Source organism: Chenopodium quinoa, unplaced genomic scaffold, assembly GCF_001683475.1.
Source record: "Chenopodium quinoa cultivar QQ74 unplaced genomic scaffold, ASM168347v1, whole genome shotgun sequence".
Lineage (NCBI taxonomy): Eukaryota > Viridiplantae > Streptophyta > Magnoliopsida > Caryophyllales > Amaranthaceae > Chenopodium > Chenopodium quinoa.
In genome coordinates, this window is record NW_018745195.1 from 509,610 (window position 1) to 537,579 (window position 27,970).

General features: G+C 35.2%; 3 protein-coding genes across 4 annotated transcripts; all 3 read right to left on the minus strand.

The window, feature by feature from the left end:
* Window positions 1-769: 769 nt before the first annotated feature.
* Window positions 770-6,620, minus strand: LOC110711018 (farnesyl pyrophosphate synthase 1-like). The gene is made up of 13 exons (XM_021889383.1): window positions 6,331-6,620; window positions 5,626-5,650; window positions 5,393-5,508; window positions 5,204-5,290; window positions 4,996-5,112; window positions 4,812-4,900; window positions 4,674-4,725; window positions 4,128-4,223; window positions 3,925-3,966; window positions 3,741-3,830; window positions 3,580-3,651; window positions 3,364-3,495; window positions 770-1,372 (listed from the first exon to the last, which is right to left on the minus strand). The coding sequence occupies exons 1-12, from the start codon at window positions 6,472-6,474 to the stop codon at window positions 3,370-3,372; spliced, it is 1,056 nt and encodes a 351-aa protein (XP_021745075.1). The 5' UTR covers window positions 6,475-6,620; the 3' UTR covers window positions 770-1,372; window positions 3,364-3,369.
* Window positions 6,621-8,383: 1,763 nt separating this feature from the next.
* Window positions 8,384-8,782, minus strand: LOC110711040 (uncharacterized mitochondrial protein AtMg00810-like). Its single transcript, XM_021889411.1, has one exon. It carries the CDS (start codon window positions 8,780-8,782, stop codon window positions 8,384-8,386), a length of 399 nt encoding a protein of 132 aa, XP_021745103.1.
* Window positions 8,783-21,717: 12,935 nt separating this feature from the next.
* Window positions 21,718-27,962, minus strand: LOC110710996 (cytochrome P450 CYP72A219-like). 2 transcript variants are annotated; one of them, XM_021889359.1, is made up of 5 exons: window positions 27,497-27,962; window positions 24,674-24,888; window positions 23,679-23,923; window positions 22,807-23,212; window positions 21,718-22,265 (listed from the first exon to the last, which is right to left on the minus strand). In XM_021889359.1, exons 1-5 carry the CDS (start codon window positions 27,783-27,785, stop codon window positions 21,825-21,827), a joined length of 1,596 nt encoding a protein of 531 aa, XP_021745051.1. In that variant the 5' UTR covers window positions 27,786-27,962; the 3' UTR covers window positions 21,718-21,824. The 2 variants fall into 2 exon arrangements, with proteins under 2 accessions (XP_021745051.1, XP_021745052.1); XM_021889360.1 differs by lacking the exon at window positions 24,674-24,888 and having other exon boundaries at window positions 27,497-27,786.
* Window positions 27,963-27,970: the final 8 nt, after the last annotated feature.

Sequence of the window (27,970 nt, forward strand, 5' to 3'; positions counted from 1 at the left end):
ATATCTCTTTGATTTATGTTTTGTTTTTTTTTTTTCCTTTTTTGGAGGGAGGAGAATGGGAATACAATTGTACCTCTATATACCCTACCCCTTTGGATTCACTACTTGTACATACTACGTATGAAATATTGGTACTTTATTGGAAAAAAATTCTAAACAAAAAGTTTTATCTAAAAATCTATCCAAATTTTTTTACACAAAAATCTATCCAAATTTCATTGAAGATAAAACTCTAAAATAACTTTTTTATCGTACAAATCTATCTAAATTTATCCAAGTTTTTATCCTATTCTACATATAAAAAAATATATTAAAATAAATCTTATGTGTCATACTTATATCCAATTACTGCCTACGTGGCGCGACACTTAGCAAACAATAGAAATGCCAAGTGTCACTGTTTCGTGGCTTGGCTAAAAATTTAGCGCTATATATTAATTTTGACCACATTATTCATAATACAGTACGAGTAATATATTTCGTATTAATACTAATACGGAGTATATTATCATTATTGGATTCGTATTAATATTAATATAGTATATATTATCATTATTGGATTAATCTCAATGTATAATTTATAAATACTACGGAGTAATTATGAGTACATGATGCTATCAAAAGAAGATCGTTTACTATTGGTTTGGATAAGGTTTGAATACAGTAATATACTTTGTATCAATACTAATACAGAGTATCTTTCAAAGAGTTAACAAAATCCATCAGCAAAAAAATACTTCTTTTATTTATTTATCGCATCATAGAGGATTTGACGGCAAAATTTAATAGTGGTAAAATTACAATATTGTCCTTGTATTAGAAAAAAATGAGACCCACCACATAAAGCACATGCTGCCAGCTGTGGTGATGTTTGGCAATGTATTACACAAAAAGGGATGCTTTTTACTACCTGCACTCCACTCACAAACAGTGAAAAGTGGGAAAGTTTTACATTTACCAAACAAAATTCAGTTTAACTATCCCCACCAAAATTTTCAACAATGAAATTTTTTTAAATAACCAAACACCAAAATTTCAGAATTTCAAAAAAAACCGCCAACATTGGTGATTCTAAATTAAGACTACCCAAGTACTTCAACTACACTAGAAAAGGAGTGAGTTACTCAGTCCACTACATTGAATGCTTTAACCAACTTTTTTTTTTCTTTTTTTTTCCCGAGGTAGTCCACTGCACTTGGAAGCACACAGCACACATAGCACTTAACACCGTTTCTTCTGTCATCACAGCATACACATCACATTAGGGGAATGGATTCTGAGTGGTTTGAGGATGAAGATCAGCTTTACAATTTGGAACAGTCAACACAGTTTCACGAAGATTACGAGGTACTCTTTTCTTCTGAATCTGAATCTGATTGTGAAATAGGATTAGAAAATAATGGTAATCCAACAATTGTAGTTTTTGAGTTAGAACATGATAATGTCACAGTAGATAAAAATGGAAAAAAAAAATTTGAATTAACTGATAAACAAAGACAACATATTGTTCAAGAACTAATTCTAGCACAAGAAGGAAAAAGGTACTGCCAGGGGGGAATTAGTACCAAAGGGTTCAATTACAAAATTAGCATACAAATATAATGTACATAGGACAACTATTGGAAGAATTTAGGCAAAAGCTAAGGGGCAGTTTGGGGGAAATAGAGTCATTGATGTGTCCAGCAGAAAAAGACAAAGGGGAAGGAAGAGATTATACTTTGATTATACAATTTTAGCAGCAATACCAATTGAAAAAAGAACCACCATTAGAGGGTTAGCTGAGGCACTGCACTTAAGTCATACAACATTCTATAGGTTGCTTAGAAATGGCATACTTAGGGCACATACAAATAGCATAAAACCATCACTTCAGCATCACCATAAAATTAAAAGAGTGCAATTTATAATGGACAATGTCATTTCGGAAACGGTAAATGAACTTCCTAAGTTTAGTGCAATGTATAACATGGTGCATATTGATGAAAAATGGTTTTACATGAGTGATAAGACTCAAAGATTTTATCTTTTCCCGTGGGAGGATGACCCATACAGAGCAACTCAAAGTAAAAATTTCATGGAATTGGTTATGGTTATGGCTGGGACTGCTAGACCTCATATTTGTAACGATGGAGAAATATTTTGGGATGGAAAAATTGGTGTTTTTCCTTTCACAGAACAGGTAGCAGCAAAGAAAAACTCAAAGAACAGAGTGGCAGGCACAGTTGAGACAAAGGCTTTGCAATAAGTTATTAAAGCTATTATCAGGTCAATGTTAATTGATAAAATGCTTCCAGCAATCAGATCCAAATGGCCTTTAGGAGCATGTAAGGAAATATGGATACAACAAGACAATGCCAGACCCCACATCAGCCCTAATGATACAGATTTTTTACATGCTGCAACTTTGGATGGTTTCAACATCAGGCTTTTAAACCAGCCAGCCCAAAGCCTCGACCTCAATATTCTAGATTTGGGGTTTTTCAGAGCCATTCAATCAATTTAGTATAAGGAATTTCCAAGAAGTTTAGAAGAGTTATTACAAGCAGTTGAAAAAGCATACAACACATATGATCCAAAGTCTTTGAATTTCACTTGGTTGCACATGCAATACTGTATGCTGGAAATCCTTAAGGGAAACGAGGGAAATCGATATAAAAACCCTCACAATGGAAAGAAAAAGCTTGAAAGAATGAGACAGCTGCCCGTTCAAATAGAAGTACCAAATGAATTAATGGTTCAAGGTCTAAGTTTCCTTGAACATGGACAGATTGATGTCAGTATTCCCCAACCTAGTAATACTGAACACAATCTGTCTCAAGGGACTTAAGAAAAGTGTTCTAGACAATTGCATTTACAAGGCTTTAATAGTGGAAATAGGCACAGGGACTGCCACACATAACCAACATTTTGTTTACACAATGGGTTTGTAACATATTTTAATCCTCTTTGGTTATGTGTACTTTTGTATTTTGTAAGTTTTTGTCTAAGGCAGTCATGTTAGAAGACATTTTGTGAAGGGACTTAATTTGTAGCTAACTTTAACATTGTATAAAGTCTTCCAAATTACTAGTATTGTATATGAAAGTCAGCTTTTATTTTTTTGCACATACATTTACAAGCATGAATACATTACTTCTAAGTCACAGTAAACATAGGGTGGTTAATCCAACAGAGGGTGTCATTTTTTCTCAAAAAATGATGCAAAAACCATGTTACCTCAACAGTAAGTGCACAACACTAAAACTGGAGCAAATCATAGTTTGGACCAATTTTAATCAACTGAGTCCCTTCATCATATGGATCATTACCTAGAATTTTTTTAAAGCCCTATAAAACTAGTATTTGGAAAGGGTGGAGAATGACCTTTAGTTATGCCCTCTTGTATACTTTGGCCAAGAATGACTTCAGAATTGCTTGCACTGCCGCGCTAGGATATGCATCAATGGATGTGGTCAACCGCACATAGCTCTGTATCTCATACTCGACAAATGCACCCTATATAGAATGTTATAAAGCTTAGGAAATGACAGAAAAAAGACTACAGAGAAGAAAAATCGAACAATAAATCAAAGAACTAACCTGAAGATTGAGCTCATTGTAGAGTTCTTTAACTCTTGCCACACAGGCAGGGTCTTGTTTGCCATAGTTTTCCTGAATACCAAATTTATGCTAAAGAATTGAATAAACAGAATGATGAAACTGTCACAGTACTTTATCAAGAATGCGCGATCATAACTTACATGTAAGACTTTTTTCTGTTCATCATTACAGAGTTCTAGAGCTTTCACAACCAACCACGAACACTTAAATTCTTCAATATCAGTTCCAGTCTGAAGTGTAAGCATAACATATAAGAAACTCAAATAAAACAGACATATTTAAATTTTAAGAATGCAGTAGCAATTAGTTTGCACCCTCGCTCACCTTGCCATTTTCAGGGTCTCCAAAACAATTAAGATAGTCAACCTATAACAGAAGAAATTAAGCATCAAACTTGTAAGAATGAACACAGAAATAATGATGTACTGTATTATTCGTCAAACTAGCTAGTGTTGGAGTTCGTATACACATTTGGTCTTCATTCCACCTGAAGATTTGAACCAAAATGTTGTAAAACTAAAACTAACCTGAATCTGGAAATAATTTCCTATATCAATTAGAATGCTTTTGGCATCAAGATGATCTTCAAGATTTTCTTCAGACATAAGTAAAGCACATGCAACCTGTAAATTTAAGGAAACATGCATGTCACAACAATCGAATTAATTAGAAGAGAACAGTACTAAGAAGCTTATAATATTATTTGCAAGCTCATACAATTAATGGAAAGAAACAGCTAACTAGACTTACTAGAGAGGATATGTACTGTTAGCTTGGCTTAGGACAGGCGAAAATGGTAAATTTTAACTTGGCTATTAGATGAAGGATGCATGAACAATTCAGTTTAACATATTCTGCGACTCTAATCAACTAAGGTCATGTTATGTACATACTAATTACAGTACATATGTAAGCTATTACTTAATTAGTATTTAATTTGAATGCATTCATCACATAAATTCTATGCTTTCAAGAGATATAACTGAGAATAAGAACTTTGTACATAAGTAATACTTGTATGTCTTATGATCATTATAGGATTTAAAACGAGTTCAAGTGAGAATCGAACTTACAGACGGATAGAATGAGTAGCTAGCAGTTTTGTACTGAACAATGCGACAGTGACTACATCAGGGAAAATGAACTTAGAAATATTAATTTATGTAAAGTTATAAGACAGAGGAATAGAAGAATGGTTTAGCTCTACTAACAGATCCAATGAATATTTTGAAAGGTCTTTTTCTTCTTCTAAAGTAGTAAGCAGATCGTTCAGTTGTCCATATGCAGTCTGAAACTCCACCTGTAATACACAGGACACGCTTAACATATATGCATAGCTATATTAACATGTAGCGAAAATTGTATGTAACCTCGGACCAACCAAATCATAATTACCTCATTAAACAAATCCAACAGTTCCACATAATACTTCTTATTTCTGAAATGCTTCTTGAGAACTCTTTGAATTTGATGTCGAAGTATTATACCACCGTTAGTACCCATCATGCGAATCTGAAAGGGGTAAGAACATTCCACTTACAGCAGATATTACGGCTAATGCCTTCTCAAGAAGACTGAATGTAACCTAGGATATATTACACACCTTTGGATCTTTGAACCAGAGAGGCCGATCTCTGATTGTATGACGCTTTTCCAAAATTTCACCAAGAAAAAGGAAATATGAATGAAGCTAAACAAACAAGTTTGTAGTTAGTCTAAGTCTACTCTCTGAAAGTAACGAGTGATTATTATACGACTGCACATACACGAGGCATAGTTTATGTCTATGTACCCATTCGATACACCACCCAAGTGCAGAAGCAAGAAAGATTTCATCATCAGTCAGTTCTTTTCCATCTTTCAAGAGCTTGTAGCTGTCAAGAACAGAAATCCCTCGGCTTAGCTTCTCTGCAGGTCAAAAGAATTGACGAATTTATTGAATGCTAGTATATCAAGGCAAATATAATTTATAGAAATTGTTGCAACTTGGAATAGTTAAGACATAGATTTTTACAGGTTCCTTACCTCCTGGGTTGTCCTGCTCCTGCATCTGAAAAACGGTGCAGATAGAATATCAGACATATATTTCTGCTCAATATATAAGGCAATCTTTTTATTATCGGTGTTCAAGAATTAATGTATTATACGGAGTATATAGGAATATGATTTGGTAACTCTAATAACTCAAGCCTTAATTTGAATACTATCAATACTTTGGTATGATTAAGAAGCAATACTAGAATCGAAATATAAATTAGAACTAGCTAGAAATAAGAAGAACATGCACATTTCATAAATAATTGATCTTTGTCTATCAAGGGAACTCACAATAGTACTTTAACACTAATCAGTTGAGGTTGAGGTAGTGGGATAGTGGTATCGCTCCTTACCCAGATCCCCTATAGTCTATGGATCAAACTTTACGCGACTCATTTGAGGGATTGATTCCCCATACATGCCCTTAGGTGATCCCTTAGCTTCTTCTTAACCAAAAGAAAAAAAAAATGAAACTAACTTAACTATGATGAATCATATAGTATATATGCATAATTGTGTTCTAACTTATACAAGTGATAATGTGATATACTATATGCATGCTTCGTGTAAGAGTCATAGTAGTCACAAAACTTTGATTTATTTATAAAGGAGATTAATAGTTGAACAAATGTAAAAGAGCTTAATCTACCTATATATATATTCCAAAAACATAAAGAAAATAGTGAATATTACCAAGAAAACTAAGTAGAAATCATTGAAAGCATGGTCAACCCATTTTCGAGAAATGTCAATCCCATCAAAAGCAGGGTCATTCATGAGTTCAGATTTAAGGATTTGATAAACATCAAGAAATTTTGACCTCAAATTATCGCTCATTTTTCTTTTTCTTTTGTCTTTCTATGCAACAATCAACCTGCAACAAAAACAAGAAAAAACTTTAATGTCTTGGTGTTTTGTAAAATGTCAAGGTTTATGTCTTCTACTCTTCTTAACTTGCTGAGTTGCTAGCTAAGTGTGTTTCTTACTCCTTCCATTCGCCTTCATTTTTTGGGAAGGTGGGGAGAAAGAGGAAGTTGATACGGAAATTGAATCACACGAGAGCCCTTTAGACTTGAAGTGTGGGGGGTGGATAAGATTTGAATTCGTGACACCTTTATGTCAAGTTGGCTTCAATACCATGTGAGACTACCAATTCAACCAAAAGCTTAAACTGATGTTTGAGGCCTAGGAATATATAATATTCACTACTCTATTATTTATGGACCGGATATACAATAATTGCTAAATTGATGGCGGGATTTGATCCTAAATCTTGAATATTAAGTTAACTTTAACTAACACAATAGTTTTTAATCTAGTCAGTCAATCTAGCAACAATTAATTACAAAATTTTCTTGTATGAAATGTGCTCGACTGTTTGTATTTCCTAGTTTGTAGCTGATTGCATTGCAAGCAAAGCCAAAGGAATTTGATTTCACGTGGCATCAGTTGACCTAACAGTTAACAATTTATAGTTTAATTCAAACTGGTTATTGCTTGATTAAGAAACTGAACGTGGCTTTAGCTTGTTTCTGTAGCGGTTTTCATCCCAACATTTAAGCAACATTTAAGAAGCAAAATGTATGTGATCTAGTCCATTGGTTCCACTAAAATTGTCTCTTATACTAAAATTATTAGATATTCTATTGAGTTTGTCCCATCCTCTTCTAAGGACATTTTTACAATGCGATGACAATCTATGAATGACTATCTTTCGAGGTTATACACAACGCAACATCCCGAACCATGTCATGCACCTTGGCGTACGAGTAGTAATAAATTACATGCATGCTAAGAGATTTTTTTATTGCTATGATTTTTACTTGAGCTTCAAGTAGTAAATTGTGGGATCTTAATCAAATAAACCGTACTACCCTAAACCAGGAGCGGATCTACATTGGTGCACGTGACTCAGCAGTTAAAAAAAAAAAAAAGGCGTGAAGCGACGAAGCAAACCACTGAGTCACTGACTTTTCTCGGACTCCATTGCACGAATTCGCGATTTTTTCTTGGACTCCATTGAAATGCAGATAGAGTAAAGAAAAGAGGAGGAGAGAGAGTGGCACGGAGAAGAAAGAGAAAGGGGTAGCTGGTATTAGCAGTGGTGATATCTGATATTTTGAGTGGGGTGTGAGGTGTCAGGAAAGTGGGGGTAAGGGAAGTGGGTAGAGGAGTATAGTGAAAGATAATTGTATTTACTTGAATGATTAAAAGATGAGTATACAACCTATATTTATACAAGGAAGAGGCTAACAAACTATACGTATACAGCAAAGAGATAAACATACAGCAAAGAGAAGGATAATAATATATCCCTACAAATATGGAAAAGAGATAATCACAAAAGATAATTATCTTGTATCTCTATCATGCCCCCGCAAGACGGACGATGGGTTTGAAAGTCCGATCTTGGTAAGCAATAGACCAAGTCGAGGTCGTGATAAAGGTTTGGTAAGAAAATCCGCAAGCTGGTCCCCTGTGGAGACATGAACTACTCGCAAAACTCCTTGTTGAACCTGTTCTCGAATGAAATGATAAGACACAGCGAGATGCTTCATTCATTCTTGATTGAAAAACAAGATTGGCAGTGAGATACGTTGCACTAAGGTTGTCACAATAGATAACTAGAGTGCATGGCAATGTGACACCCATTTCAGTGAGTAAATTGCGAACCCATAGTATTTCGGTTGTTGTGGTCGACTGACCTGTATTCAGCTTCAGTAGAGGAGAGAACAAGTGACCGTTGCTACGTGATAGGCGTACGACCCAGAACCACAACATACCCCATAGTAGAGGTATAGTCATCACGATCTCCTGCCCAATCGGCATCTGAAAAGGCATAAAGAATGGGTGAAGTATCACGGTAAATCGTGATCCCTTTGTCAAGAGTACCACTCAAGTATCGAAGGAGTCTCTTAAGGGCAGTCCAATGGGCCGTTGTTGGACAATGCATGAACTGAGACAGCCTGTTAACCGCAAAGGCGACATCCGGCCGAGTGAGTATGAGGTATTGCAAGCTTCCTACAGCAGCCCTATAGTCTTTGGGAACAGCAAGGGGGGTGCCTGTCAAAGCCGTGAGATGTTCCGTCAAGACCATGGGAGTTGAGGCTGGTTTGGAGTCAAGCATGCCGAGTTTCTCTAACATATCAATAATGTATCTTCACTGATTTAGGAAAAGGCCATGGGTCGTAGGCATGACTTCCACACCCAGGAAGTAAGAAAGGTCGCACCCAAGTCCTTCAATGAAAACCTGTTAGAAAACTGCTTGATAAAATTGGTGAGAATAGCTTGATTAGGACAGGTGACAATAATATCATCAACATAGACAATGAGATAAATAGAAGTGCTCGAATGATGTAAAATGAATAATGAAACATCGGAGACACAACGGCGAAAACCAACTCCAACTAGATAGGAAGCCAACTCAGTGTTCCAAGCTCTCGGGGCTTGCTTTAGACCGTAAATTGCTTTCTTTAATTTGCAAACATGGGAAGGATATGTAGGGTCTGTAAAACCAGGGGGTTAGGCCATAAACACCTCCTCAGTCAACGAGCCTTGTAGAAAGGCGTTGTTGACATCCAGTTGACGAATGAACCATCCTTGAGAAATAGCAAGACTAAGAAGAATACGAATTGTGGCCGGTTTTACAACCGAGCTGAAGGTTTCGGTGTAGTCAACCCCGGGACGTTGCTGGAAACCTTTTGCAACAAGGCGTGCCTTGTACCGCTCAATAGAGCCATCTTTGTTGTACTTGATTCGAAAAACCCACTAACACTTCACAATGTTAGAGGCAGCCGTAGGGGATGTTAGGTCCCAAGTACCAAGTCGATGAAGGGAGGCAAGTTCCCCCTCCATGGCTTTCCTCCAGTTTGGGTCTTATAGAGCTTGGGAAACAGTGCGTGGAATTTCTGGCCTGGTTTAGGCTGGGTAGTAGTGTGATGCATATATTTCTTGTTGGGCTTGAAGATGTTGTTTTTGGAGCGAGTAATAATGCCGAAGGGTTGGGAGGGTGATTGAGAAGTGTGAGTGGTAGATAGGGGTGCGGTGCTAGCAGTGGCGTGAGGAGAATGTGTGGCAGAGGTGTGTGGCGTGGAGGCAATGGTAGGAGGACTGGTCTGGGCAGAAGGCGTGGAGCGCAGTGAGGGTGATGAGGTTGGAGTAGAGGGAGAGGAATCTGCAATTTCGGTGGCTAGTTGGTGCACTAGATTGTGAAGAATGGGCAGGGAGATTTGGCACCAAGTGTTCGAACTTGGAATAGGAGGGGAAGAGTCAGTAGGTGTGAGATGGGAAATTGGAAATTCATCCTCAACAAAACGGACATGCCGTGATGTGTAGACACGATTCGAGGTGGGATCCAAGCAATGATGTATCCTTAACAAATATATAAACTTGAGTAAAATAAAAAAAAATCAAACTTCAACATAATTTTTGCCAAACACAGTGTCATGTACTTCAATAATTACATATATTTTTTTGAATATATTTATAAAATAACACAGTATATTAGAAGTTTCAAGAAAGTAATTAGAATATTAATTATTTAAAATAAAAGATTTGATATGCAACCTTCTATAAAAAAAACATTAACAACTACGGAGTATAAATTTAAGAAAAAAAAAACCGGATTCTTAACATGTGACATACTGAGTGTAATGTACTATGTTTATTACAGCACCAATTTACTTTCTAAACAAATTAATATAGAAATCTATCTACGAGTTGAATACTAGGGTCCGTTTGGTAGGGTATAAAACATTTTCAATGTAAAACGGTTTTCCATGAAAATCATTTTACAATGGAAAACTCATTTTCAAAAAAGTTTTCCATTGTTTGGTTGAATGGAAAATGATTTTCCATTTTAAACATTTTCCATTATTTGGTTGAACTGAAAATTCAATTGTGAGGGAAAATATTTTCCCTCCACTTGTGATGGAAAATGTTTTCCCTCTACTTGTGATGGAAAATGTTTTCCTTCTAAATTGGGGGGGAAATATTTTCAATAAGGTGGAAAATGATTTTTCACCCCAAGTTTTACATTTTAATGTCTTACACCAAACCAAACAATGTAAAATGGGAAAACACTTTTCAGTGAAAATGTTTTACGCCCTACCAAACGGATAGTATATAGGTTTAAGAAATTCATTTGGTTAATAAGGAAAAAAAATGATACCAATTTGTTGGTGAAATATACAAAAATATATAGATATTGTCAAATGCGTATATTAAAATTCCTATCTGGCTAACATCCCCTTTCATAATAAATTCATTACAATATTTTAGACAATTTTTTTTATATTAAAATTTAGTTTTAATTTAAGAATAACTATTTAAAATTACCGTGCATGGCACAGGACCTAACCTATTAATAAGCTAATATGAAGTGTGCCTACCTTAATATACGTAAATATGCTTGGCAATATCTCAAGAGGTGGGAATTAACTATTATACAATAAGGGACGATAAAGTAAGGAGTTTCATGCCAACAAATTCTTAAGAACCTTCACCAAAAAAAAAAAAAAAAAGATAATAATAATAAAAAATAAATAATAAATAAAATCTTAAGAAACTTGTAAATACAGTAAGGGACGGAAAAGTTGGACAGTTTTATTGCTCTCCCTCGAAAGAAAGGGCGGCCTCCCTCGTGAGAAAGAATTTACCCACCACCGTTTGCCGTGGTTTTTCTCTGGCTACTATGGGTGATGACCTGATTGTTAAGTGCGCAAACCTTAATCTGGAGGAGGAGGATGGCAAAATTGTGGATTTTAGGACTGTTGCTTCGAATGATGCTAGGGTTTCTCTGATGATTGTTGGGAAATTATTGACTAATAGAGTTGTGAATCTCGAAGCATTTAAACGAACAATTACCCAATCTTGGGGGATGAAAGGGAAGGTTGTAATTAGGGCTATTGGCTCAAATCTATTTGTCTTCCAATTTTTCCATTGGAGAGACAAGGAGAAGGTGTTACTCGGGCGGCCATGGTGTTTTGAACATAGTTAACTAATCCTTAACAAAAATAAAGGAGATGAACAACCGACGGATGTGGTTTTGACTCACTCGCCATTCTAGGTTCGATTCGAAAATCTTCCTTTCAATTGCAGATCTGAAGGTCATGTGAAGGCGATTGCTGGAAAATTGGGCGATATTATTGAGATTTGAAGAAGTCGTCCTGGGCATTGAGAAGAATAGGAGGGTGAAGTGCTTCTCGATGTCAGCAGACCTTTGCGACGTTTTATAAATGCGCAGAACATAGAAGGTGTGATTGTCAAAATTAATCTAAAATATGAACGACTCTCATTTTTCTGTTTTATGTGTGGCGTAATGGGTCACAATGAGAAGGACTGTGTGACTGTGCCGGAAGAGATGCAGAATCAAGGCCTTGGGTGGGGTTTATGGTTGAAGGCTTCACCCAAAAGAGGCAGAAGGTTGGATATATGTTGCGGAGGTTCAAGAGCTTAGCGTGGCAAAAAAATTATCCTTTGTCACAAAGGACCCAATTGTTGAAACTAATGCGACGTTGAAGATTGCTCGGAAGGAAAATGAGGTTCAGATGCATAAGGGAAGGGAGGAGCTGATAGAGGGAAAGGAGGGGCAGGGGAATGTGAGTAAGGAGGTTGGGGTGGGGTCTCAATTTTGAGGGAGAGAGATGCTGAAAAAGAAACCTCACTTGGGGTAGATATGGGGGGGGGGGGGGGGTGAGATGAATGCTGACAATATGGAAGTGGAAGGTAATTTAACGATGATGTTAGCTCCTGGGGGCCTGTACCTGTTTTTAATATTGGTTTGACATCTAATGTTCAGTCACACTTTAGCAAACTGAAAAAGAAAGTGATTGTGCAGGCCTTTCTCAAACAGGAAGTAGTAATGTTAGGGATATAGTGGTGAGGGTGGGCAGTAAAAGAAAGGAGAGGGGGAAGGAGGAGATGCTGGATGAGGATGTTAGGGAGGAGTTGGGAAAAAAGCAAAGAACTCTTGTGTGTCAATGGACTTGGTGCCTGTGAGTCAAGTAGCGGAGGTTGGTGATATCTAACCCCGCGAAGAGCAATGAAAATCTTAGCTTGGAACTGTTATGGGCTTGGCAACCCATAAACAATTAAGGCTCTCCAAGATTGGTGTTGGAGGGATAGGCTAAATGTGGTGTTTGTCACGGAATCAAAAAATTGATGACAAACGCTTGGAGTTGATTAGAAATAGATGTGGTTATGTTAACGGTATACGTCTAACTAGTGTAGGGAGATCGGGGGGTTTGGGCTTGTGGTGGAAAGACATCAATGTTGAGGTTCGATCTTTTTTGGCTCATCACATATATGCTGAGGTGTGTGACAACGAGAACGAACCAATTTGGAGGTTGGCAAGAATTTATGGCTGGCCGGAGGCAACAAATAAGCATCTTACGTGGGATTTGATGAGAATACTAAAAGCGGAGTCAAATCTTCTGATATTTAGGGATTTTAATGAGATACTCGGGATGCATGAAAAAGAGGGTAGGGCGGTTAGAAGGGAATGCCAAATTGATGCTTTTCGTGGGGCTTTAGATGACTGTGAATGTAGGGACCTTGGCTTTAAAGGGAACATTTACACTTGGCAAAGAGGCACTCACTACAAAAAAATTAGACATTTAGCAACAGATCAAATCCGTTGCTAGTTGGCAAAACTATTGTCGCTAAATGAGACTAGCGACGTTGTAATTGTTTTCCGTTACTGAACTTAGCAACGGATTTTTATTTCCGTCGCTGGTTTTAGCAACGAAATATTTTTATCTGTCGCTGGTATTAGCAACGGGGAAAAAAAATCCTTCTCTAAATTTAGCAAAGGAAAAAATAATCCGTCGCTCATATCAGCAATTGGAAAAAAAAATCTGTCTCTAAATTTAGCAACGGAAAAATAAAATCTGTTTCTAAATTTAGCAACGGAAAAAATTATTTTGTATTTAAAAGTAGATGCTATTCGGCTCGACCTCACTCGGGTCAACCCGACTTGGCTTTGCATGTAAGGCTCCTTGAATCTTCAATCTCAAGAATCGCAATAGGTAGGAGTCGATCCCGTGACCTCAAAGTCACATAGTGACTTCAAAGTCACATAGTGAAACTCTTACCAATTATACTAAGTATTATTTGTTTACTTCAACGCACATAATTGATAATAAGTGAAAGAAATATTAGAGACGAAATTTAAAATCCATCTCTAGTTTAGAAACAAATTTTAGTTTACATAATTCGTCTCTAAAGTAATATTTTACATAATTCGTTTCAAAAATAATTTAGAGACTAAATTAAAAATCCGTCGCTCATATCAGCAACGGAATAAAAAATCCGTCTCTAATTTAGCAACGAAAAAAAAAAATCCGTCTCTAAATTTAGCAACGGAAAAAAAATCTGTTTCTAATTTAGCAACGGAAAAAAATCCGTTTCTAATCTAGAGACGGATTTTCAATTCCGTTTCTAATTACAGACGGATTTTTTTATTCTGTCTCTAATTTAGAAACGGATTTTTTAATTCCGTTTCTAAATTAATTTAGAGACGGATTTTTTTTTAATTCCGTCTCTAATTTATAAACAGATTGAATTCCGTCGCTAGAATTCCATTTCTATATGGACATTTTTTTGTAGTGACTACCGAAGATACATTGGTTAGGAAACGGCTTGACAGATATATAGCTTGTGACAGGTGGTGTTCTTTATTCCCGTATTCGGAGGTAATTAATCTCCCATTATGCCATTCGGATCATGCTCCCATTTTACTGAAGTTCGGAGATAAGGAGGTGAATAGGAAGAATGACAAAGTGTTCCGTTTCGAAGCTATGTGGCTGTCCAATACGGAGTGTAGTAATGTTGTGTCGGATGCTTGGGGAATTGGTGTGACGGAGACGATGCCCACCAGAATTGCTAGGGTGGCAGAGAGTTTATCATCTTGGGCTGAAAAGACATTTGGAGCTTTGAAGAAAAAAATAAAGTAGGCCGAGAGTAGATTAAAAGTGGCGCAAGGGGGTAGGCTCGATGGGGGAAGGTTGAAGCAGTGTAATGATATTGCGAATGAGATTGAGGAGCTTCGCCGTTTGGAGGAGTCGTATTGGTATACCCGGGCTAGATCAAACGAATTGAGGGATGGGGAAGAAGAATACTATTGCGGGTCTATATGATGAATATGGGGGAGTGGAAATGCTCTAAAGAGGGGATTGATTCGGTTATTACACAGTTTTTTGGGACTTTATTTCACTAGTAGAAAAACATTTATTTGCAGCAGTTAAAAATGATTCATTTGCTGCGTTTTTTGAGGGGCAGCAAACGCCAGGATAGCAAATCAATTGATTCATTTGCAGTGGTTAATGCCATTAACCCCAGCAGATAAATACCTTTTTTTTACAATTAATTAAAAATGTAATTGCTGGATTTTCATTTGTCTCACGTGCTACTAATCTGCTATTCAAAAATTTGCTACTCTGAAACTCATTTGCACTTGTAAGAAAAAAAAAATTGCACCTTAAATTGCCACTCAAAGACTTTATATATATAAATATAACTTAAATATGTCCATTAACAGAAGCCTGTAAAACTACACTTTCATTAAAAAATAAAAATACAATTGGATAACATCAGCCATTTCAACAGCTTAGCATAATACAACAAGAGCACAGCCGCAATAGTAGTGGCGTCAAGCAGGCAGCATCAACAATGGCGTCGAGCAGGCAGCAACACGAGTAGCATCCACCTGATCATCATTTGACATTGTCACTTGAAATTTTGTATCCTGCATATAATTAGCAAACATCCTAATCCTAAGTTAAATATGTTAAAAATTAGCCTTAAAACAGCATATATCCTGCATACAATTGTACAACCTATTGTGAGAAAAATTTATGATACTAGCAATTATGGAAACCAAAGAACTAAGTTAAAATCTTCATTCACTCTAGTTTACGATGAAAGTCAAATGACATGGAAAAAGTCACTAGAGAATATGTTATTATGCTGGCAGCAAGCCAGTTTACACAGACAACAATTATAATGGCCAAAAAGAACTTTTCAAAACCTTAACCACAATTATAAACCTCGGATAAAATAGGGAAAAATTAACTAACATTTCATGTTCACAATAAACTCAATTATGATTATATAATTTAAATTTGTCAAATTATAGAGGGTAAGGAATACATATTGTTTCGGTCAGAAAACAATGGACCCTCAGCAGGTCCTTCGGATGAGTGGAGATGAAGCCCAATTCGAGTGATGACCGAATTGAGGATTTCCTGCACAGCTAAACACACATAAACTGGCCTCGGGGGTTGTGCCGAGGAAGGCCCCTCCGATGCCGAAGTCAGAACGGATGTAAGGTAATGAGAAGAAAGCTATGCAAGATAATTTGTTGTTTGAGGCAATTTGTGTGAATGAATATAATTGTGCAAGAATATGAGTTTTTATACCTTGTTCCAATTGAGTGGATTGGGCTTGAATAGTCAAGTGGGCTGTCATTTGACTGGGCCTTGCTGTACCTGACTTGGCTTTAGAGTTTGAGGGTTGAACCTTGCCTATTGGGCTTTGTTTATTTTCATATATGGACTGACCCCAAATACAAGTTATTTGGACCCCAAACACATAGTATGATGACTGATTAGTATCTAGTGTCTTTTAGCTAGTGTTTGTCTTTCTAATTAAATAGATAAAAGAGACATTTTTTGTGCATATAATTAGTGTACTATGCTTTTAAATAGAGTTAAACCATAATACAAGTGCTACATTATTCAATCTGAATACATTGGCATCAAATCTAAGAAACTGACTTGTATTATCTTTACTACTACTTACATATTTCAAAGTTTTTATCTTTGTCGACAACCTTAATCTAATTAGCTAATTGTCATGTTCATCATGGTGACTAATCTACAAAGTTAGGTGAATTCCCTTTGCTTAACAAGAACAAAAGCATTTCCACCGTCACTGTGACTAAAAAAAAAAAAATAAACAACACAAACTCACAACTTTTTTAAAACAAAAACATATATTCCAAACACATATCTAATTAAAATCCATCAGATCGGTAGGTGCCACATTGATTGAACGATCTGAACGGCGACGAGCGAGGGTGAGTGTGAGACTCAAAGCTACGGTAAGGATGAGTGAGAAACTCAAATCCGAAGCCCCGATGAGGATAGATGAGTAAGAAAAAACCAAGGTGGAAGAGGGGGAGAGAGAGTGTAATGAATGAATTGGGCGGCTAAGGAGGGTTTAGTATAAATGTAGGGTAATTGATTAGCAGCGGTTCTAATGTCATGCTGAAGATGGGTTTTAGTGTTACCTAGATTGGGAGGATTATGAATTGCTTATCGAGTGTTTCCTTCTCCTACAAGCATAATGGCTCGATTTCTGGCTCGCTTATTCCATCTTTGGGTCTTTGACCAGGGGATCCTATATCTCCATATTTGTTCCTGATTTGTGCGGAGGCTTTTTCGGGGTTAATTTCTAAAGCGGCTTCGAATGGTATTATTCATGGTGCTCGTGTTTGTAGAGGTACCCCGAGGGTTTCCCATTTATTCTTTGCGGATGACAGTATTTTATTTGCTAAAGCTACTTTGCATGAATGCTGTAAAATTGCTGATATAATTAGTACATATGATAGAGCGTTAGGTCAGAAAGTTAATCTATGCAAGACAGAAGTGGCGTTTAGTAAATGTGTTGACCGGGAGAGAAGAAAGGAGATCGTTGAGACCTTGGGGGTTCGTGAAGTGGACAAACATGAGAAGTATTTAGGGTTGCCGACAATTATTGGAAGATCGAAAAAACCCGTATTCACTTGTCTAAAGGAGTACATTTGGAAGAAGCTACAAGGGTGGAAGGAAAAGTTGTTGTCTTGTCCGGGTAAAGAGGTGTTGATCAAGGCAGTGGCCCAAGCAATCCCAACCTACATGATGAGCATTTTCAGAATTTCCGATGGATTAATTGATGAAATGTAATCTATCATTGCAAAATTCTGGTGGGGACCCTCCGAATCGGAGAGGAAAATGCATTGGCATTGATGGGAGTCTTTATGTCTTCCAAAATCAATGGATGGGTTGGGTTTTAGGAATATGAAATGTTTCAATCAAGCATTGCTCGCGAAACAAGGATGGTGTTTGTGCAATGATACTTCCTCGCTTTTGTATTGGATCTTGAAAGCAAGGTATTTTAAGCATTCGGACTTTATTGGGGTTGTTAGGGGGTCATAATCCAAGCTATAGTTGGAGAAGTATTTGGGGGGCTAAGGCTCTATTGCTTGAAGGATTGGTCAAAATGGAGAATGGGAAATGGGACATCGATAAATGTTTGGGATGACTCTTGGCTGCCTAGGGATGGTAATCACCGTGTGCCTACTCCGAGAAATGATAGCAATGTCAGTATGCGTGTGTGTGAGTTGATTGACATTGAGCATGGTTATTGGAATTATGAGCAGGTGAGGCATGTTTTGATGAAGTAGACTACAAAGCTATTTTAAATATTCCTTGTCTAGCAGTTGGGGGAGTGACAGAAGGTTTTGGTGGCCAACTTCTGATGGAATGTTCTCAGTGCGATCAACTTATTGGCTTGGTAGACTTGGCACATGAGGACATGGGAGTTGTTTTATGGTGCGTGTGAGAGTGATCTGTGGAAAGTGGTGTGGGGTTTAGATGGGGCCACCAAAGTTAAGTCACTTTATTTGGCGTGCGTGCAAAGGCTTTTTGGGTGTAATGGAGGTGCTATACCAGAGACATATTAGAGAGTCGAAGAGGTGTGGGAGTGTGTGGGGCAATGGAGGAGGCTATACTGCACTCGATTTTTAGGTGCAAACATAGCATTCAAATTTGGGCTCATAGCCAATTCGGTGACATGCTCGCTGATGCTCCTTTTACTTCTTTTCGAGAGTTGTTTGTTTGGGTAGCAAGTAGGCTTGAAAAAGCCCAGCTGCATGTGTTCTCTTCCCTAGCATTGGCTGCGTGGCATTGCAGGAACAAGGTGATTTTTGGAGATGAGGGAGGCAGTGAATGGTGTGATGGTTGCTATAGGTTTTGCTTTATTGAGTGAGGAGTATGGGGTGTACAATACTAGGGTGCGGGGTGGCAGTCCTGCTGCTGTTGATGTACCTTTTGGTTCACATTGGGTGCCACCAGCTAGTCAATTTGTCAAGGTGGATGTGGATGTTGCGATCTTTGGTGATGCGAGAGTAGGGTTAGGTGATGTGATCAAGGACAGGAATGGGGCTGTATTGGCTACTGCAGTGAAGCCTCTTAGCTACTACTGGAAGCCTGCTATGGCAAAGGCTGCTGCTACCTTGTTTAATCTGATGGTGGCGAGAAGTTTGGGGTATATGGATGTGATGCTAGAATGTGACGCTGTCAATGTGGTGCGTGTAATCATACAACATCAGGAAGGGGCAGCTCCTATTTTTATTTTCTTCGAGAATATTTTCAGTATTTGTAACTCTCTTAATAGCTTTAAATGTGTTCATGTGAAAAGATCCGGTAATACGGTAGCCCATCTAGTTGCAAGATGGGCAATAGATATTAATTCTGCTCATATTTTTACTGCTTCTTTCCCCCAAAGTTTTCAAGCTTTGGCGGACCTCGATTTAATTAATTAAATAGCCCGTTTCGTTGTTCAAAAAAACAATAGGAGATGACATACATTTTTTTTTTTTGCTTAAACTATCATGTCTAGTACAGATCACGATATATATACATGACACTGTTTATTATGTAATGAACACCCAATTCTCAATTGCTTAATATAAATAGACCGTTGCTATTGATAGGGGACTATGGAATTAACCCATATCATGCTAACTGAATTATTATAAAATTTGATTGCTTTAATTAAGAAAAAAAAATGACTTGATGAGTTAAATTTAAAGAATTAATTAGCCTTGTCATAATATGCATGTCTAATACAAAATGATTTCGAGAATGCAAATCTAGAATACTATCAATGAGGTAGCAAAGTACCTTGGAATTAAAGCAAGTATATATTCAAATAGATCTAATACTTTAACTTATGCAATTGCACTAATTCCTTAGATAGGTAGTTTATTTTCAATCTCACTTCCAGCATAGCTTAATGTTATAACAGATGCACGAAAAAACAAATATTGAATGTAAAATTAATAAGAAAAACATACATAGATGGTTTACGTAGTTCACTAACAACGCGTTGGTTATGTCCACAGGCAGGCGAGAGTAATAATTTTATTTATCTTAGGAAAATAGATTACAGATTCAGATCAGATTTGAGACCAATCATAGAATACAGATTGATTGTCTCTCACATTTCTAATGTTATTACCTCTCTCAGAACTCACAACAAAGACTCTATGTATACATTGCATAGTACTTCGGAATACGATCACAAAAGACACGAAGAAAAACGTTAATTGCTTCAGTATTAAATGTCGCATGCAACAATCAGAGTTGTGCGGACCCCGCCGTGCGCAACTTCTAAGGTTGCGCACTCACACACTTGCGACTTTGACTCTTGCGCTTGGCAGCCGCATGCATCTACTGACCTCCGTAAGCTATAGCTCACTCGACTAAGAGCTGCTATAGCTCCAATTTCGTCGAAACTCCAAATTTGCCTACGAACCGCTACTAAGCTACCTCACAAGCTATCGATCGCTCGCTATTGCAAGACCCGAAATCAGATTCCAAGCATATCATCATATTTCTTACAATAAAAGTTTCAAGCCTTTGTAATTTTCCGATTATTGACAAGTCGCCTTTTATTTTCTATCTTTATATGGTCCGAAGATTTGTGAGAAAGTTGAATAGAAAATGGCAATATGAACTCAAAACTATGTGTTCTTGTTTCATACCCAAAACACGAAGAGCTACCACCCATTTAAAAATAAGTGTCTTTGACACAACAAAAGGGTATGCATTAAGCTAGCAACAATACTTTTACACTATGTTTGAATAGAGAGAAATGGAGGGAAAGAAGGAGAAGAGAAAAGAAAGGATGCATCATCCTTTCTTTGGATACCTAATGTAAGGAGAAAAGGGAAGGGAATTGGAAGGATCCATTTTCCTTCCCCTTTAAATAAACCAAATCCTTCCATTGTTGAAGAGATTTGGAGGGAAAATGGAAGGTCACCTCCTCCCTCCCCCTCACCTCCCTTTCCCCTCTCTCTTTTTCCTTCCCCTCCTTTTCCCTTCACAAGTGTTATCCAAACATAGTGTTGTGTGAATGTGTGAATGTAAACTCGTCAAGCCCTTAATTAGCAATTTCCTTTTCTCTCTTAGCAATTTTTGTGTGTTTGTGTGAATGTAAACTACTGCATCCAAATCCAAAGGATGTGTTTGCCTCGATTATATTGTTATCCTCAACCCACATTTTAACTTGCTCTAAAGCAATTTCGGCACTTAGCTTCCTAATCATTTGATTGAACCCACTTTTTTCGTACGTAGATGATCTTATCTCATTTCTGTATGGCTTTGTTGTAACGATCCATAACACTGGTGAACAAACCTTGCATCTTTCATATTTTATATCAAGCTTGTGAATTTCCAATTTATAATTAAGAGGGAAACCCCGGCGCTTGATTGGGTGCATCAGATAATAATTATATCATTTGCAGCTTCCCTAAGCTTTACCATGGAGGATATTGCTCTTTTCTATTATGGATCTTGCTAACAAGCGCCCTGGAGCGTTAGATAACTAATTAATATATTATTAAAATAGTACTCCCTCCGTCCCCTTTTGTTTGTCACTTTTGAAGGAAAATCACAAGAATTAAGGTGGAGAATGTGAAGTAATGAAAGTATATGGGAAAGTGAAATTTCCAACCAATAAAGTAATAAAAGTGTATGGGAAAGAGACATTATCAATTAAAAAAGTTATTAAATTACACGGAAAAGAGAAATTGAGAGATTCAAGAGTGTAAAACATTAAATTAGCCAAAAGTTGGCACAATTTTTATGGAAAATGTTAGGGTAAAATAGGAAGAGGACTTAATAAGGACAAAAAAAATTAAGGGTATACAAGTTTTTTTTTTTATAATTATGATAATATGAAATGTGATAAACATTTAAGGGCACCCAAAATAGCTAAAGTGACAAACAAAAGAGGACGGAGGGAGTATTAAGTTTGGAATGCATAACAAAATCACTCGTCAATCGCTGCAATTATATTAGAAAGTATAGAATTTTAAACTTACATGTGAGCAATAATAATTTTAAATGAAATAAGAACATCTATAATTTATACATACGATGCAAAATTAACTTAGCACCAAATTGAGGACGAAGAGTTCCAAAACCTATAGTAGGAGCATGAACATAAGATGGAGAGAGCTCAAAGGAGAATCGTTGCAAAATCATTGCCAATGCCATTTTAGCTTCCATCATCGCGAAATTCGATCCAATGCATATACGAGGCCCCCATCCAAATGCAAAGAAACACATATTATTTTCTTTTGTGGCCTTCAAAATTCCTTGTGAAAATCTCTCTGGGTTAAATTCCTTTGCATCAGTACCCCATAATTTTTCACTATGATGAATAAAAATAGTTGGCAAATTAACATGTACACCCGCCGGTAGAACCATATCGCCTACTCTCATTTCGTGGCTAACCTTTCGATTTAGGGAAAACACCGGCGAATATAGTCGTAGAACCTCATGAAGTATCATGTTCACCTAAACAAATTAATTAAAGCTCATAATAATAATGCATACATCAATGTCGATCAATCATCGTAATTCTTAATTTCATATATGCTTAGCAATGGATTATCAGTTATTGATCAAACAATATTTAATTTTTTACAGTTATTATTCTATTACGTACTAATAAATCAACGTATATTATTTCATGTGAACTTTTTCACGTACCTTCTTATATAAATATACAATTAATTAGTTATAATAACTAATTAGCCATTAACAAATAGCTAGATGGTTTAATTAAAGCGGTAACCTAGATTATATATTTATATATAACTATGTACAATATGCAAGATGTATATGATGCATGGTTAAAACAATTAACTAACCTATCTACTCGGACTTTTGATACACGTCTTTGATATTTTGATTACCTAACTAGTCTGCAGCTCGGTTAGCTTAATTATTATCTATAAGAAACATTACTTCATTCAAAACAAAACCAATTTCCTTCTTAATAAGCTAAGTATGAATATATATACAAAATTACAGACATGTATATATACATACATACCTTTTTGAGTTGGATTAAGCCATCAACATGAGGTGTATTGTGACCGAACATGGCGAAAATCTCTTCTCGAGCTTGTTCTTGCCAATTTGTATGTTTGCTTAGCAAAACAAGAGTCCATACCAACAACGATGAAGTGGTGTCTTGTCCAGCAACATAGAACATTTTACACTCTTCAATTACCTCTTTCATACTCATCTTAAATTGTTGTTGCTTGTAATTTCCATGTAATAATTGATGATCTTGTACTCCTTCTAAGTTCGATTTGAGCAATAACCCTAACAAGTCATCTTTAGCTGCTTCGCCATTCTCCATTGCCTTTTGCCTCTTTTGAATCATATCTTTTAACAGTGATTCCATTTCATTAACGATTTTTGCCTCCCTCTTGTTTCTTTTAGTAGGAAGAAACCTAAAGACAGATCGAGTACCAAATGAGAAACCTTGATACCAATCTAAGTAACAACCAAAGATTAACTCGATGGAGTGATCTCGCGAGTGTTACCACAATCGCAACTGCATCTGAGTATATTAGGACTCTGTTGTTCGGTTTACCTTATTTTTGTTGTATTGAAATTGTTTTTAATTTTACTGAATTTAAATCATTTTTGCTGAATTTAAATTATTTTTACTGAATTGAAATTAATTATACTAAACTGAAATTATTTTTAATGATTGTATATCATATTTCTTATTTAAAGTTATTAATTTTCACTAATTAAAAGTTATTTCACTGAAGTGAACTTATTTTTTTATTGAATTGAAATATTTTTTGTAAGGTGATCGAAGAGAACAAAGCCTTGGTATACATACGTGTGTGGTATGTACAATATGAAAATGACCAAAATAATCCTATTGAAATGAAATAATAAAATTACCTGGATCCAGGAATATAAACTGACTGCATGGCTTGTACAGTAATAGAAGTATGCTCTCTTAAAAGTTCAAACACTCTCCTTCCTTCTTCAAAACTACTTCCAAATGCAGCTCGAGAGATTACATCTGCTGACAGATTGTGTAAAAATGACCACATTTCTACCTCTTGAGATCCCGTTTCGGGTGTCGTCTTCTCCCACTCTTGGATCATCTCATTGCAACTCGCATGAAATGCTGGTAGCATAAGCTAAAAAAATAATAATTCAAAGTTGTAACAAAATGCTAATTATGAATTGTAATTGAGAAAATATTAAATGGTCATGCATATTTTTCTTTGGTTATTTATCTACGTCAATAATGATTGATTACAAGGCGATCCCTATTTCTAGTCCGATCAAATTTTACTCCTACAAAACTAGTTGTAGTACTAGTTAGTTGTTTATCGTAATACTCCTTTCATCTCTTAACAGTAAGTTATTTCTGTTTAAAAAACAATTTTATGTTATTAAAATATTAAAATAGAAAGAACTTTTTATGAAGAAGGAATAATTAACTTTAATCTTTCAAACTCCCTCCACTTTCAAAGCAAGAAGTGATGTTTTAAAAATTCTCATGCCTAATCAAAAACCAATCGTAGTACGTAAAGATATTAATTTGGAATATTGGGTCGAGTCTATTTTAAGTCATGTTAAACAATTGTGCCCATACAATTCGAAATCTATATTTAATCACTTGGGCTTAGGTTGAGTCTAGATATATCTTGAGTCACGTTAAACTATTTTGCCCATATAGGCTGAAATTTATATTTAATCACTTTGGTTTAGGTCAAATCTAGATTGATCGATTGAGTTAGTTTTCGACACTATATACCTCTGCTAGCTATTAGCCTATTATGATTGTAGGAGTATAACGTAAAAATTTATTATGGACTAATTTATTTATTTATTTATTTTTTTTTAATGTAAGCTAAATTTATTTTAATAGATTAAAAATAAACCTTAATTTTCTCCATATGGAAGGCAGGATTAAGCAATTTCCTTTCTTGGGCCCACTTATGGCCTTCGAGTCTAACCAAACCATTAGTAAGCCTCTTCAAAAGTGGAGTCGATATTTTTGGAAAATCATAAATCTTTAACATTATTTCTCTTATTTCTTCTGGTTTTGTTATCATCACAGTTGGCGTTGGTCCGTTCCATAAGAATGATCTATCACCTGCATTTTATAAAATTACATTTTCTATTATTATTATTATTATTATTTTATTATTTTTGTTATAATAAATGTAAGAAAACTAAAGAAATCAACAAATTAGAGCATATATACTATATGTGATCGTAACAATCAGTTAGCTACATCATCTAACATATATACGAGAGGAGAATTTGTTATACTGATCTTGAGGAATACAAATTACAAAATAGTTGTTACGTTAAATACCAAAGAAGTTTATATATATATATATATATATAGCTTGGTACTCCCAAAACATAAGATGGATATGCTGAAAATAATAGGCCTAAAAAAATCATAGCCCACAAAACATTACCATATGAGTTTAACGGACTCAAGGCATATTCTAAAATGTTACATTTTGATTAATTATAACTTTATAATCACAATTAACTATATTTTTCTTTGTTATAATTAATTAAAGCAAAGTAATACAAGTACGTACTCATGCTGGAATAGGGACACAATCAATATTTTTTTAAGAAGAAGACCGAGCTAGGCTTATATTAATGCTAGCTTATCCATGAATACATACATAGTAATATTTGGGGGACAAAAGTTTTCCCACACCTGTTCTACCCCGAAAGGAATTACCGTAGCCAAGTGATGAGTGACAAAGTTGCCATCTCTTTTTACACGAGGCCATCTAATCATATTAAACGAACAACAAGAAGATAGAACTATTAACAATGGTTATACGTCCTTTTTTAAAAAATAAAAATAAATAAAATAAATATATAAAAAGTTATAATTAATTAGATAGTTGTCAAATGATCAATTAAATTAATAACTATTGCAATAACTCATCCTGTTTAAAGTATATATACTTCTATATTTATAAGTACATATAGAACATTAATAACTATTGCAACAACTCATCCTATCTAAAATAATAAGTACTCAATATACTTCTAAATTTATTAAGCACATACTTTTTTTTTTTTACGAGACTTTAAGCACATATTTTGTACGAAGTACATGTTTATAGAGGTTTTTCACGATTGACATCGACATTTTAAATTTTAGAACTGTATGTCATCAATTTTCTAAACATTTTCCCTTTTACTTTTTACGAAGTACTCCATATAGTAGGTTAATTACTTTGAATATGTCAAGGTATATATATAAAGAGTTAAAGACATACTCCCTCCGTCCCATAATACAGTTCCTATTGTGTTTTTTTCACGGTATAAGAAATTAGAGGAGAAGTAAAAGAAATACATTAAAAGTGGAAAAAACCTAGACAAAAGTACAAGGCAAGTGGATAATTTAAGGATAAAAAAGTGAAAAGTACAATTATAGATAAAAGTTAGGGAGAGAAAGTGGAAAATTAAAAGGTACAATGCAAGTGGATAATTTAATGGTAAATTAGGAAGTTCAGATCAATGAATAAAGTTTAAAAAAAATGAGGGTATAATGGTCTTTACATACTATCCAAAAATAAAAACAGGAATAACATTTTGGGTCTCTTAAATAGGAAAACAGGAACTATATTGTGGGATGGAGGGAGTATATACTTTTGACCAATTCTCTTTTTTTTTTCGCTTTCTAGTACTATAATTAAAAAAATATTAATGAACATACATAAGTAGTATATACAAGTATATATTTTTTCAGAATGAACTAATAATAGTTCGATAATATCACGAGTGACGTGTAACATGGACTAACAAGATTAATTATATGACTCTTATGAGAATCGTGAAAGAATAATAGAACTTGTGTAGCACTGTAGCCATAGATAGATAGCTTCATAGTTATCCACTAAATATAGTTTTCATTGGCATATACAAGTATATATTTCCAACTTAGGTCTTAAAGAGACGTTTCAATTGATGTAATTGAGAAGTACAATCTAGGAAAGTGATATCAATCTTTCTTGTCCGAATTTTATGGAGAAAATGTATCTAATTATTTTCATAAATATATTATACAGAGTATATGATATTATGGAGTACTTGGTAAAAAAAGTTGGTTGAAAATTTAGACCTAATTAAAATTGTTCGAAATGTCAGTAGTAAAAATAATTTATTTGTGTTGGGAATCTCTATTTTCCTAAAAATTTCTTCGCTTTATCAGAAAAGTCAATTTTAAAAATCTTTCATTCTAATGTATTGTAATATAATTTTTTTTTTTTTCAATTTCTGTACCCGTCATCGTACCATCCTTACTCGACATATCATCAACCTCATAAGATTGTGACAGGTTTCATCACAATTGTGACCTTTAGCATTTTCGAAGTATTGACTATTATGATTTCAATAGACTTACCACAAACAAGACAACAACATCAACAACAACAAAAACAATCCTCAAAACTTCAAAACTCTAATCAACTTGAATAATGGATAGATGTAAGAATTAGACGCACACAACTTTACACACATAAAATAACTAATTTAACACAGAACATGCGCCTATATATATATATATATGTGTGTATTATATATATATTTTTTGGATTGGCCCTAAGTTAATATGACAATAAATTTAATAAAGACAAAAGATGGAATTATGTTATAATTTATAAACTTATAATATGTAAAATTGTAAATCAAGCTAATTTATAATAATGATCAAAGTATCATACCATAGTTCTTGATAATTTGATGATGAAAAGGGAAGATCCGAGGTACAAAATCATTTGAAAAGTGCTCCATTGGCTTAGAAGTGGTTTGTCTCACCATCTTAGCAATTTCTTTGGTGTCACCAAACAATATTCTATAAGATTTGCCTCGAAACCCTTGTTTTTTAAGGCATCTTTCTAATTTCTTTGGTTTCAACCACACCCAAATAATTGCTTTCCATAGCAATGATATTGTAATAATACACATCAAAGAACTTGCAACATTATTATTGCTCAAACGTAGCTCCATCATATATTCGATCTACTATATTTATTTTATTTTTGGTTTTGTGTGTTTGATTATAAGATCAGATTATTGGGAGTTAGAAAAAGAAAAAGAAGAGAAAAAATATATATATATAGGGAATTATTTGGACAAAATATAAGGAATAATTAGTGCTTATAAGCCTAATGTTTTGACTTTTGAGGCCAATATGC

Bases quoted from the DNA above. Each gene is read 5' to 3' on its own strand.
- LOC110711018 (XM_021889383.1), bottom strand. From the start codon at position 6,474: ATGAGCGATAATTTGAGGTCAAAATTTCTTGATGTTTATCAAATCCTT. The intron at 5,651-6,330 runs GTAATATTCACT...ACCGTTTTTCAG, and splicing joins ATTTCTACTTAGTTTTCTTG to ATGCAGGAGCAGGACAACCC. The intron at 3,831-3,924 runs GTGAGCGAGGGT...CTTACACTTCAG, and splicing joins GAGACCCTGAAAATGGCAAG to ACTGGAACTGATATTGAAGA.
- LOC110711040 (XM_021889411.1), bottom strand. From the start codon at position 8,782: ATGTTAGAGAAACTCGGCATGCTTGACTCCAAACCAGCCTCAACTCCC.
- LOC110710996 (XM_021889359.1), bottom strand. From the start codon at position 27,785: ATGATGGAGCTACGTTTGAGCAATAATAATGTTGCAAGTTCTTTGATG. The intron at 24,889-27,496 runs GTATGATACTTT...TATAAAATGCAG, and splicing joins TCAAATTATCAAGAACTATG to GTGATAGATCATTCTTATGG. The intron at 22,266-22,806 runs GTATGTATGTAT...TAATTTGTTTAG, and splicing joins GCTTAATCCAACTCAAAAAG to GTGAACATGATACTTCATGA.